Consider the following 14020-nt stretch of genomic DNA (forward strand, 5'->3'; position numbering starts at 1 on the left):
CTTAATTCCAGACCTGAAACGGAGATGGAGAAAGGTAGATTTGAAACAAAAACCATACACAAAATCGCACCTTCTACTGCCCCTGATTTTTCATCACCACCCACCTTAACATACTCAGGTGGTGGTGGCTTAAGAACCAAATCCAAAAATCGAGTAATCTCCATGGTGGTTTTTATGTTCACTAGTGGTGACAAATGCTGGAACACATAGCGACATTGTTCATCTTCTTCAATGACGCAACCATCTTCTACCAACCTTCTTGAAACGTTATTTCTTCACAAGAATCAAATGTAAGATTCAAATCGCGTTTGTATGTGTAAATTCTTCATCGATCTTCATAGTTGGGTTCTTATCTTCCAGATTTAAGAAACAAGTAGGTTGAGAGATCAAGATGTACAATTCAGGAACCAAACGACAAGACAATTTCAACAAGTTGTGCCCAAGAACCAAAAACAAATGAACAGTATCCCCACTGTATTATACATGTTGGAGATTATTAGTAGCTGAAACTTGATCCCACAACTAGAAACCACGAATCAAAACTCTCAATTGGAAATCAGGAACATAACCCCTAAACCGGTGTTGCAAATCACAATTCTCACTCCTTGTAGTTACCCAAATGGTTCGGATCTAGTGGAAGGAGATGAGATAGGATTCCATAGATTAAAAAAGAATTCGATGGTCTTTACAACAAAAAGGAAGAAAATGAGGACCTATACTCTTTATAGAAGTGTTGTGTACCCGGGGCGGGGAGAGAGAGAGAGAGAGAGAGAGAGAGAGAGAGATGTGGGCCAAATTAATCAATTATTTTATTTTTCCTTTTAATTTAAATAGAAAAAATGTAAACCGCAGGGTCTACCCCGAAACTCGAAAACCGAAGATCTCAACACCTCCCTTGTTTCCCGCAGGAAACAGAAATAACACCACCCAAATCTCAAGAGGTGACATCCACTATTGGTTGATTGCTCAACTCAGGCCATAATCCCCCATAAAAGCCATCTCTACTCCTCCTTGATTCTTGCGACCCCATCTAAAATCTCACCAACGTACCTTAGAATTATCCTGACCTCCCTCTCACGGGATGCTTCTTTGAACTCATTCATCATGGCCCTCTGTCCTCATACTCTATCGCATTTGATCTCCACTAAGTCAATCATGATTGGATAGATAGAGAACCCCAAGCATTATCTGCTACGAATCGTGGTACTCAAACCATGATATCACCTCTCAATATGCTACAGTGCATGGTACTCAAACCATAACATCACACTTCAATCTACTACAATGCATGGTACTCGAACCATAACATTACTCCTCAATCTGCTACAATGCATGGTACTCGAACCATAACATTACTCCTCAATCTTCTACAATGCATGGTACTCGAACCATAACATTACTCCTCAATCTGCTATAATGCATGGTACTCGAACCATAACATTACTCCTCAATCTGCTACAATGCATGGTACTCAAACCATAACATTACTCCCCAATCTGCTACAATGCATGGTACTCGAACCATAACATTACTCCTCAATCTGCTACAATGCATGGTACTCGAACCATAACATTACTCCCCAATCTGCTACTTAGAACCCCTGGTATGCTCCCTGCATCAAGTATGGGTCCTATGCTTTCAGTAGTACGGGCCCATACTACCTGCCACATCTACCCATACTCTCCACACGAAGCATCCCAGAGTTCCTAAGTAGCTGCTCTACCCTCTCAACTGCCAATCTCAATACGCGTGCTCGCTCCCCAGCGAAATGCTCTACTCTGCCAACGCACTCATCTGACGATGGTCACCCCTAGGCCCTTCTTAGGTTCTCATACTCCTCAGCCATCAGCTGCTGAGGAACTCCTAATGATGTCATCCATCTACCTCCTGAATATCGTCATATTCACTTAGTAGCCGACTCCCATCATCGAGAATTCCACAAAGCACGGAGCAAGCAGCATTCAGACATTGGATAACCTCTACTAGCACATAAAACCTCTCTAGGTTATTGTCCCACTTGCTCTCCTCATACTCAGAAGATATCACCGTACACAAGCGTCTCCGCCCTGCGCGGCATCCGACTACCTCCTCTGAAGAATCCTCAATGCTCATCTATGTATCTCTCCTAGATTACTCTTCTACTCAAATCCATCTCAAGAAGGATTCCTACTAGGTAATCTTACTCAGTACATACTCGGAAGCACATCACAAATAACACCAATTCCTAGGCTAAGGCATCACAAATCAGGCCACTCTAGTCCTAAAATATGAAATACCAAGCCTATCTCTAGCATGTATAATATCTCATAGAATATATTATAACACAAAAGTAAGGTATTTTGGGAAATCACCATTCAGGCTCTGGCTGATTGTGCACACTGCTCCTTCTAGTTTTCTCTTAGAAACTCTTGTTCATTTTAGAAAAATCCTTTCTTTTGAAAATTCTTTCTTTAATCCTTAGTTTGAGTCCAGATTTACCAAAGGTGCATCCGAATCCCTCAAACCAAGGCTCTGATACCAACTTGTAACACTTTAAATTTCAAAACAATTTTTCTTTTGAAAATATATAATTCTCAATGCATATTTCACAAAAACATCATTTATTAAAATCACAAAACATAGCTCCATGTTTAATTAAATGGTGATCCAGGATCCTCAAAGCATAATTTTTCTCTGATGTGTACAATCAAGCTGATGTCGTCCCGCGATCTTGAGAAAAACCTGAAACACATAACACATAACACGGTAAGCACGAAGCTTAGTGAGTTCCCCAAAATACCACACATAACACATAATAGCCACTCGAGGCTATAACTCTATGGGCCCTCTGTCCCTAACTCTGTGGACCCTCTGGTCCCAACTTTGTGGACCTTCCGGTTCTAACTCTGTAGGCTCTGGAACATACACACAACATAAATCACATAGAATAATGCAGTGCATCACATCACATAAATAACATACAAGATACTCTGACAAATACTCTAATTACCACTCTAGGTAAAGTATAGTGAGAAGACTCACCTCGGGTAACTCGGTAAATCTCGAACTTGAAAATACTGGTCTAGCCTCCGCCTAATCACATGAAATAATTTCTCTAATCAATACAACTCTCAAAGGCTAGGCTAATCCCTCTCTAAGTTCTCTCAGGAGGGTAAAAGACCATTTTACCCCTCTCATGGCTTAAAGATCAAAACATTAACTAAACCCTACAAGTCAACCCTCCGGGTTACGTTGCGCATACCAAACCAGTACGCTGGGCGTACCTGGCCACCTCACAGAATCGGGGAACGCGACCCCTATGCTGCGCGTACTGGGATTACGCCCCGCGTAACTCCCAGTTTCGTGCTCCTTTGATCTTTGGGTCTTAAACGGTTAAGACACACGTCCAACTTTCAGATCTGATTGTCCCTAAGCCTCCTAATCCATAAAGTCGGTGACTTTAAGCATTTGCATGGCTGTAAAAGTCACCAACACCCAAACAATTCCATTTCCAACACTTAGAAGCCCATAACTCAAGTATGACTCCATAATGACGACCAAGTTGGGATTTTTATGGATCTACAACACATATATCACTGAAATGGGATAGATCTTGGTTCGTGGAGTCCCTTTTGCTCATAAAGTCTCCACCTTGGGACCAAAAACCCTAAAATTGGTCCAAGAAGCACAAATCACAAACAACAAGGAAAGCTTTGAGTTTTTTACCTCAGAAAGAAGCTCCAACCTCTGTAGAACTCGGATCTACTCTTGTCCACCAACTTCTAGTTCCTATAATGGCCTCCTCTTCTCCTTCACCACCTTAAGATGGCACTTTCAAGCTTAGAACACACACACACACATAAGCTAAGAACGAAGGGTAGCTCTCTATTAGAGTTTCACTCTCTGTAATGGTGGCTGAGGACAAGGCCTTATCATTCCTTTTATAGTGCACAAGCCACAATTAGGGTTTGCATCTGGGCCCGCTACGCCCAACCTAACCCTGGGTACGCCCAACGTACCTAGGCGAGTCCGCGTCCAACTTAAGCGCATGAGTACGCGCAGCGTACTCTTCAGTATGCCCAACGTATTTATTTGCCACAATATTTCTTTTAAGGGTTAAACTTGACAACTTGGAAAAGAATAAGGGTTTAAGAGATGCACCTGAATTTCAGGATGTTACAATAATGAATATTGCAAAGTAACTAACATGTTTTTACAAATTCCCAATCTTAGTTACTTTAGGGTAAAATGTGAAAATGATGTTATTCCATGGAATTACACTTTGTACCCTTGTCAAACGTTAGTGGAGCGTGCGTGGTTAACCGACACACTAATTTGGGATTGACATTGGTGGCGAAGAGTGGCTCGATGTTGGTCATAGATCAATGGAGCGTGCGTGACTAACCGGCACATTGATCAGGTGATAGAGACATTGAGTGCACCATGTTGATTCGCATGGTTATTCACAACTTGTTTGCGATCCTCGGCATCCCAGTCGCAAATTTGAAGTGCATATCGAGATTTAAACATGCCATTGAAAGTTCAATGAATCTCAAAATCTAGGATTTTTCAAATATATTTAAAACTTAATCTCTTTTTCGTTTTTCATGGTGAAAATTAGTGAATCGTTATTCACTTACCTTCAAATGATTTACTTTTAGAGTACGACATTCCTTTCTAAGTTGTGAATAATGTTGTTGGATCCTAGCCCTAATTTCTCATTTGGGTGTTTAATTGGGGATTCATTTCTAATCAAACTTTGTTCCTTTCTATTTCAGATGCCTAACGTAAATGCAAACAACAATGCTCCTGGTTCATTCTCGCTAATGAGCCTATGTCAAAAGGTGACATTTGATGGATCAAATTTCAACGAATGGATGAGATACATTCGCATGATTTCTCGTTACGAGGACAAAGAATATGTCCTCGACGAGAAGCTTGAAAAGATCAATCCAAATGTCGCTACTCCTAAAGAGTTGGCCGTTTTTGAGGCCCACGAGCATGATGCAACGAAAGTTCATTGCATTATGCTGGTCACCATGAATCTTGAACTCCAAAAGTCCTATGAGGACATGTATCCATATGAAATGCATCAAGATTTGTTGGAGAGGTACCACCTAAGCGCAAGGCAAGATCGCTATGAGATCATCACCAACATGATCACCGCTAAGATGGGGGAGTGGGGAGTCCCTAACCTCGCATTTGCAGAAGATGCAGAGGTATGTTGATTGTCTTCGCAAGTTAAATGTTAACTTTGGGGAATATTTGGCTATCGACATCATTCTCCACTCCTTGCCCTCGTGCTACAACCAATTCAGGATGACCTACCATATGAATAAGGAAGAGGTTACCTTGAGCAAACTCCAAGGGCTCCTAAGGACTGCTGAGAGCAACCTTAAGGACAAATCTATTGCATCCTCTACTATGGCTGCTCCTGTGTTGGCAATCAGTCAAGGAAAAGGGCAAGAAGAGGAAGGCTCCTTGTAAGAGCCACCAAAAGGGTAAGCCCCATGATGGTTCCTCTTCTAGTGGAACATTAAATATATATTTGTTAGGAACATGGATTTCTGATGGATTTGTGACGGAATTGGGATGGATTTTGACGAATTTACATTTAATTTTACATTAAACAGTAAAATTTGAGGGGTTGTCTGTGTCATCTCGGGACACCATGTAAATCTGTCCTTGGTTCATGGCTGTTATAAAAGAAATCATTAATTTTTGTTGGGTTGTAACCAAGAAAACGGAGAAGTTTGTTGGGCCAAGTGTACATATTATCAATCTCATAGGTTTTAAGATAACAAACATAAAAACCCGACTTGCATTAATTTATAACAAATTTATTGTATTTTCTAAGAATTAATTTTGATGTCGTCATGTTGGAGGCGTTGATTGGAATGCACTTGGTTATCCATGTGTGTCACTTTGCATCGATCCACATTTTGTAAAATTCAAGCAAGAGTATTTCCAAATTATATTCGTTAAATAACTAGGTGTGAGACCCATGTATTACATGAGTTTAATTAAAATAAATAAATATAAAATTTTAATAATTTGAAAAGTTTAAATTTATAAGAAAAATGAGAAAAATTTGAATTATTAAAATTAATGAAACTTTAATGTATTGAATACATTACATATATAAACTCTTTCTAATAAATATTTTACATATATATTACCTTACACATTAAATGTGGAATTTTAATTTAATAAAATAAAAAATACAATAAAATGACAAGTGGAAAATAGAAATTTTAAAAAAATCTAGAAAATGGTATGTGTCCAAAATGAATGAGAAGAGGACATGTGACAAAAGAATTTTCATTTATTATAGTAGATCTCGATTATAACATTGTAAAAAGTAACTCACAATTAAATACATTTTTATAAAACTGTATCCATAAAGACCGACAACTTTTGATCAAACTTTTGAGATTCAAAATCAACTTAAGGAAATAATCTTTATAGATTATTGAGATCATCTATATGTAAGATTTTTTTACCTGACAAAACTTTTGATCAAACTTTTGAAATTTAAAATCAACTTAAGAAACCTAATTTATTTGGGCCCTTGAGTTTGACTGGATATTTGGTGAGGTAACATAATTTCATGCGATGAAAGTATATCAAAGGGGAACGGAAAGGAGATAAATGAGTAGCGTCCATCTTATTTTTATAAAGTAGGGGTACGCTTGTTAAATTACTTAGAAAATCAGTGGAAGTATCAAAACAATCGGTGAATATATCACCTCCCGTTTGGTTGAGGATTTCGTAGTGAATTTTCTTTCTAAGTACATGGTTTAGTTGGGGTTTTCTACATTTATTTTCAAGCATCGAGAACCAACCCTTATCAAATAAAGAAACAAAAATTTGATATATTATTATTATTTTTATTATTATTATTATTATTATTATTATTAATTGATCACAATAAGAAAGGGTTACCATAGCTAAATTTGATCTAATCTTGATTACTTATATAAACATATGATTAGGTTCAATAGAGAACCATTATTATCAAGGAACCAAATAACCAATCGTTAGCGTCAAAATTTAAAGCGATCAACGGCCAAGGGAATGGATATATACTTGTATATTGGACACAAATACACTGAATTATACCATAAAACCCACATCTTTACCAAAAATAACTCACCTCTCTTTTTTTCGTTTAAAATTTTTCTCAAGCCATGTTTTTTATCGAAAAAAAACGGAATATACTGTTGTTCACGATTTTTCATTTTATTTCCATAGAGATCTTTGTAAATATTAAAAAAACATTTGTTTTGAAAAAAAATCCACTTCTTTTGTTGTTTTTTTTTCATTATATAAGTTTATTTTTATTAAAAAAACAATTATACCAAAAATTCTCGATTTTTTGTCATCTATTAATAAACATCATCAACGATTAATAATTTATATATAAAAAAAAAAGAACATACTCGATTAGTTTAGATTCACATTGTGAATCTAAACTGTAAATATTACAATTTTAACACTCACAATGTGAATCTGACTTACTTATATTCACATTGTGAATATAAGTAGATTTACAATGTGAATCTATACTGAAATTTCGTTTTTTAATGAATATATGTTTAAAGAGTATTAAAAAATATGAATTTTGATATATTTATTAAACTTTTTCGATAAAATATGCCTTGACTTTTCGAAAAACAAAGAAATGAAATGAGTTTTTTTGAAAAAAAAATAAGTTTTGTATATCAATTTCGATATTTATGGAAAGATGACAAAAAATCATGAATAATTGTATATTCAGGTTTTTTTTTTTTTTTTTTTTTTTTGATAAAAAATATGGGCTAAAAAAATTAAACGAAAAAAAAATGAGTTTTGTTATAATCCGGTATATTTGCATCCATTGTAAAAGTCTTCAACCTTTCTTTTGCTATTGATCGTTTTCCGACGTTTTAGTTTGGTTCCTTGATTGATAATGGCTGTCTATTGAATTTTTCCCCAATTTATCATTAGGACACTTCTAACAAATCAATTTAAATTAGAAGAAAAAAGGTAAGAAAAAATGGATACCTTTATTTATTAATTATTATTATTTGAAGAATTCAACTTTGTGGTAAGCATTGCCATTGTGTTAAGCACGTTCTTGTATGACCAACAAAGGGGCTAAGGGACATTCAATATCTAATCAGACATTACATTTATAAGATTACTGATGTATTTGTATCAGGTGAGATAACTATCTTTCTTATTGGTGTAAGCATTGAATTAAATTAAACACATGGAATTAATGGGTTCTAAAGACATACATATTTTTTTTCCATTACCATTGTATACTTATATTTAAAGATGAGATGAGCATGAGTCATTTATGTTTTTTAAATCATATTATTCAGTTTAGCCTCATGTCTCTTTGTAAGCTTTGAGAACTTATTTAATTCTTAACATAAGGCCCACTTTGGCCCACAGGAACAAAATTCACCTCAAGCGGTCTCATACCCGACCAGCCGATTTGGTTCAGACATAAGGTCTTACCCGAGTTCACCATTATAGCTATTTCAAGTTCAAAATTACCCGATTCGGGGAATTTCATGCATAATGTAAGGCTATCATTCGGCATAAAGAGTATTGATTTTCATCAACCAAAACCATATATGGCATAAATAACTTACTTATTGTAATTTAACGTTTCATCAAAATATCTTATAAAATAGTTTATAAGCTAATTTGAGATAAATTAATGTTGATAAGCTAACTTATGAGCTAAAAGAGTTTTAAACAGAGCCTAAGACTATATTTGATGGATCAGCTGAAAAGTCAACTAATATGAAAAGCTAACTTATCAAAAGTTGACATTTTGTTAAACTACAAAACCATGTAAAAAGACATAAAGGGATATGTAGAATATTAAGTTCTGTTTTACACTAAAAAGCTATTGATAAGCTAGCTTATAAATTAATTGTGTTTGGGAAAAAATAATAAACAAGATTTGACATAAAAAGACATTTAAATATATAACTAAAATCTAGCATTAGATAAAATTAAGGACAGATTTAGCATATTTTTGAAAAACTTGTATAAGCTTCTCAAAAGCTATTTAAAAGTAGCTTATCAAAAGTTGGCTTATAAGCCACACTAAATTATTTTTGTGATTTTACCCAACAACAAATTATAATAAATCAACTTATTTTTGCCAATCAGGGCATAAGTTATTCTATATTTGATAATATTTAGAAGAATATTAGAGAAAGCTCAATGAACTCGTCTAAAAGCTAGTCTGAATAGCTTTTTAAAAAATTAGTTTACGTTACTTTTTGACTTACCAAACATAACAAACAAAAAAACTCAGGAAAAAAAAAGCTAGTTTGGGGTGCCATACATAACTTAACACACACGCTCATGTTTGGACCTCAAAGATTTGGATCATCAAACCAAAAACCCTAGATATAGTTTTATGCAAATTCACCGTTCTTGATTACCACACCAAAAAACAAAAGATCGTAAATTGATCAAAAACCAAGTAAATAATTCAAACAACAAATTAGAAATGGTAATAATAGTTATTTTTTGTTGACCTTTTTGACCTAAATGTGCAGATACCAGTATACCACATAATACAAGAGAACCAATCAAATTGACCTTGCAACAGCCAACTCAAAGATAGTTTCGACACACATGTAATATGTTATTCTCGATACAGTAACAAACATAAAACGGATTTGTGTGTGTATATAATATAAGTGATAAAAAAAACCATGTAATGTTACTAGAAACATACGCGAACACCAAGCAATGACATGAACTGAGAAACAAACTGAGGGTGACCTGGCCAGGCTGCTCCGGTTACAAGATTTCCATCCGTAAAGCAATGATCAATTGGGTCCGGTTCTAACCATGTTCCACCACCCAACACCACATTCAGTTTCACAGCAGGATATGCAGTACATTTCTTCCCCTTTTATATCATATCCAACAGTAAAAAGTCAAAACAACTCATCATCATCATTGGTTGGTTACTCAAAGTAAAAAAAAAAAAAAAAAAAAAAAAACCTATTATTTATATATAAATATTCCCCTTACCTTGAGAACACCAGCAGCAGATAGAATCTGTTGACCATGGCAGATGGAAGCTATAGGTTTTCCAGCATCCATGAAATGTTTGACCAGCTTAATAACATTTTGGTCTAGTGCTAGGTATTCTGGAGCTCGGCCTCCAGGGATGACAAGGCCTTCATAACTTGAAGCATCTGTGTCTTTGAAATTTGCTGTTAGTTTGAAATCATGCCCTGTTTTTTCACTGTATGTTTGGTCCCCCTCAAAATCATGGACAGCTGTAGGACACGTGTCGCCTGCTGATTTGTTGGGGCAAATGGCGTCTACGTGGCATTCAAGAGCTTGTAACGACTGAAATGGAACTAATACTTCATAGTCTTCCATGTAATCCTGTACAACAACAAAAATAGTCACAATTACTAATTATGAGAGTATAATGACCTTTTTTTTTAGCTTTTTATGTTTTAAAAAAAGTGTCTTCCATGAACAAAGGTTGTTTCTTTTTTTTAGTGATGAGAGTAGATGACTGGTTTACCCTTCTCTGTGTTTGAAAAAGAAATGTCGTATGAACGAAGGTTGTTTCTTCTTTCTACTGATGAGAGTAAATGACCGTTTTACCCTCGTGTCTGATTGAAAAAAAAAACATAGACTGTTTCTTTTTACGACTGAAAGAGAGTAAATGACTGTTTTAGCTTTTTGTCTTGAAAGAAATGTTGTATAAACAAAGGCCGTTTCTTATCTGTATTGAATGAGACTAATGGACCACTTTACCCTTCTGTGTCAAAACAAAATACCCTTGTAATATTTGGAAACACAGAAAATGGAAAATGAAAAGTGATAGAAAATGTATAACCAAAAACATTTTCTAAATTTGTCATTGAAAACTGAAAATGAAAACTCAGTTCCTTTTTTTTTTGAAAACGTTTTTTTCTAGGAAAATAAAAACAATTTTCCACAACCAAACGCATCCTTAATGTCTTAATAAGAAAAAAAAATGAAAGTAGAATGCTATAATTGGGTAAAATTTTAAAAGTATGGTGTCTTAATGAGAAAAAGAACAAGGTATAATGTTGTAATAGAAAGAAACAAAGTAGGATGCTATGATACACAAATAAATGATAGTACGTTGCCATTTCTTGCATTTTTACCCCTATAAGATTTAGCTAAAAACTCATGTAAATAGAGTTAGGGATAAATGCAAGAAATATTAATGTACTCTTCACTTTTTTTTTTATTATAGCATTGTACTTTCGAATTGTTACTACTGACTAGGGTGTTGTACTTTCACATGTCTACCCAATTATATCAATGTCAGACAAATAAAAAGTAATCTTCACTGCTATGAGTGGGTTCCCTTATTTAAATATAATGTCATAATAAGAAAAAAAAAAAAAAAAAAAAAAAAAAAAAAAAAAAAAAAAAAAAAAAAAAAAAAAACTTGAAAGTACAACGCTATAACTGTGTAAATTTTTCATACAGTGTCTTAATAAGAAAAGAAAAAAAAAAATACAATGTTGTAATAAAAAGAAATGGAACTGTGATTCTTTAATACACAACAAATAAATAAAAGTATGTTACTGTATGTTGACTTCTTGTATTTAGCCCTATAAGATATAACCAAAAACTCATGAATATAATAGTAGAGAAAAAAGCAAGAAACAGCAAAGTAAGTCTCAACTTTTTTGTTACAGCATTATACTTCCTTTTTTTTTTTCTTATTACATCATTGTACTTTAAAATAATTTCTAATTACGCATTGTACTTTGAAAAATCTACAGAATTATAGCAATGGCAACTTAGTTTTTGCTTATATAAAGTAGGGAAGGAAACACAACTTACCCCACAGAGGAATAGAATCCGTTTATTGGAACCAGTGAGAGTACCTCCTAATGCCTTGATGAAATGATTGATATACTCAGCATGCCCATCATAAGCAGCTCCAGTGATTATATTTCCATCAACACAGCATGATGCCATTGTCTCAGGTTCCACCCAATGAGCACCTGCAGCAACAAGCATGGGTCCCACAGTAGGGTATGCTGTAACTTTTCGACCTTTCACAACATCAGCAGCTGCCAAGATAAGTTGTCCATGGCAGATGGAAGCAATGGGCTTTTCAGATTTGACAAAATCTTTCACGAGGTCTAGAACAGATTCATTCATTGACAGATATTCAGGAGCTCTTCCACCTGGTATAATTAAGCCATCATATGTGCTTGAATCGATTTCATCAAAAGTTGCATTGAGACTGAAGTTGTGTCCACGAGACTCGGAATATGTCTGCTAAAATGTAGTAAAGCATAATAAGATTACTAATACACAAGAAACAGAGCAATCTTATGGGTTTGTGACATCATATGTGCTTTATTTCTATTCATATGTTTTCACATTTCACAAAAGGCAAAAAAATTAAATTTGTGATATTTTGTTGCTTTATGTTATAACTATACATGTATTCAGTAAGTTAGTGCAGCTTGATGTTCTGTTTGGTGACAAAATTAACACCATACAATGAGCTATGCAGTTTAAATATGTAAAAGATGATGGTATCATATAGTATAGTAGTAATATATTAAAATGTAGCACCCCTAACTTCTGCAACTAGGACATATTACATTGTTAATTTATAAACATTACTATCAATTGAAATGGTTAAAGTTACCCAAATATAATCAATTTGAAAAGTAAGGTAGTTTTAGTAACCATTTCTAAAGCCCGTTGTGATAGAAATTAGAAATGAAGCAATTTCCCCTTAGTAGAACTTAGGATTCATATCATGGATAATCGTAAGATGACAAGATAATAGTTAATTTATTTAAATCAAAAGATTTTGCTAAAAGTAAGAAATTGTATGGGACTTGAATTTGTTGACGTTTATGCAACCTTAGGAGTTATTACCAATTTGTATGGAAAGTCTGCAGATTAAGTGAGAGGAGGACCTGATGAGGAGAACCTTGATGAATAGCAGTGCGACAAATGTCGCCGGATTTTTTACCGGGGCAAACAGCATCGACGGACAATCCGTAAGCTTGCAACGCTTGAAACGGAACCATCGCCTGCCAAACCGAATTAATTTGATCAGAATACTAAATTTTACTTCGAGAACTATATGTTATCAATTCAATCACAAACTCGAAGTAAACATCGAGATCTGTGTGTTTATAGCAGCGAAAGTCAAAAGTTAAGAGTCAAAATAAACAAAAGAAACCTCAGCGTCTTCCATGTAATCGCCACATAACATCAAGACCTTCTTTGGAGAACCCAAATTCGCCATTAGAGATAATCCTCAAACGAAAATGTGGAGGAGAAGCCTTAGGAAATGATGTAGAATGTTCGAAGAAGTGTGTGTCTGTTTATGGGATACTACTACTTCTTCACTACTGTAACTTCCGTTCAGCCCCTTTCAATTATTTGACCAAACTGATACACCCCCTTTGTATATAAAATTAGACACAATAGCCATTTTTTAATAAAATTTAAGGGGGTCCGAGGAGAGGGGGAGGCAAGGTTGGCACGTGGCAAGAACGAGAAAGAGGGAAAACACGTTGGCACTGCTATTTGTTTTATGGCCGCACTGCTAGTGCTAGGTACTCAACCCATCTCCCACGTTGAGTAGATTTTTCTTTTTAGAAACGGGCAAATGATTTCAATGAGCATTAAACCCGATAGGGTGATGCTATTCGCACCCGATTTGGGTGGTCAAAACCGCTTACCATTTTGACTTTGGTTAAAACCCAATTTGATGGGACTTATCTTAATAATTACATATTATACAATTGCACATTATCTGTCGATTATTTTTTAACGATTTTTTACATCCCATTAAACAATCACTTTATCAAACAATTTTTACATCTATAATCCTCCAGTTAATATTTATTTTCAATTTTTATCCTTTTTTATTTTGAAAATTTACTTTCAATCCTTATTACTTCAATATATATATATATATATATATATATATATATATATATATATATATATATATATATATATATATATATATATATATATA

General features: G+C 34.6%; 1 protein-coding gene across 1 annotated transcript; it reads right to left on the reverse strand.

The window, feature by feature from the left end:
* Window positions 1-9493: 9493 nt before the first annotated feature.
* On the reverse strand, window positions 9494-13448 carry LOC111898937 (protein DJ-1 homolog D). Its single transcript, XM_023894818.3, has 5 exons — window positions 13214-13448; window positions 12945-13061; window positions 11845-12285; window positions 10033-10395; window positions 9494-9907 (listed from the first exon to the last, which is right to left on the reverse strand). Exons 1-5 carry the CDS (start codon window positions 13277-13279, stop codon window positions 9719-9721), a joined length of 1176 nt encoding a protein of 391 aa, XP_023750586.1. The 5' UTR covers window positions 13280-13448; the 3' UTR covers window positions 9494-9718.
* Window positions 13449-14020: the final 572 nt, after the last annotated feature.

The sequence above is a fragment of the Lactuca sativa genome, chromosome 4 (genome assembly GCF_002870075.4).
Source record: "Lactuca sativa cultivar Salinas chromosome 4, Lsat_Salinas_v11, whole genome shotgun sequence".
In the NCBI taxonomy this organism is placed as follows: Eukaryota; Viridiplantae; Streptophyta; class Magnoliopsida; order Asterales; family Asteraceae; genus Lactuca; species Lactuca sativa.

Excerpts from the sequence above, each read along its gene's own strand:
- LOC111898937 (XM_023894818.3), bottom strand. The coding sequence starts at position 13,279 with ATGGCGAATTTGGGTTCTCCAAAGAAGGTCTTGATGTTATGTGGCGAT. Across the intron at positions 12,286-12,944 it reads ATCAAGGTTCTCCTCATCAG|ACATATTCCGAGTCTCGTGG; the intron begins GTCCTCCTCTCA and ends ACATTTTAGCAG. Across the intron at positions 10,396-11,844 it reads GGATTCTATTCCTCTGTGGG|GATTACATGGAAGACTATGA; the intron begins GTAAGTTGTGTT and ends GTTGTTGTACAG.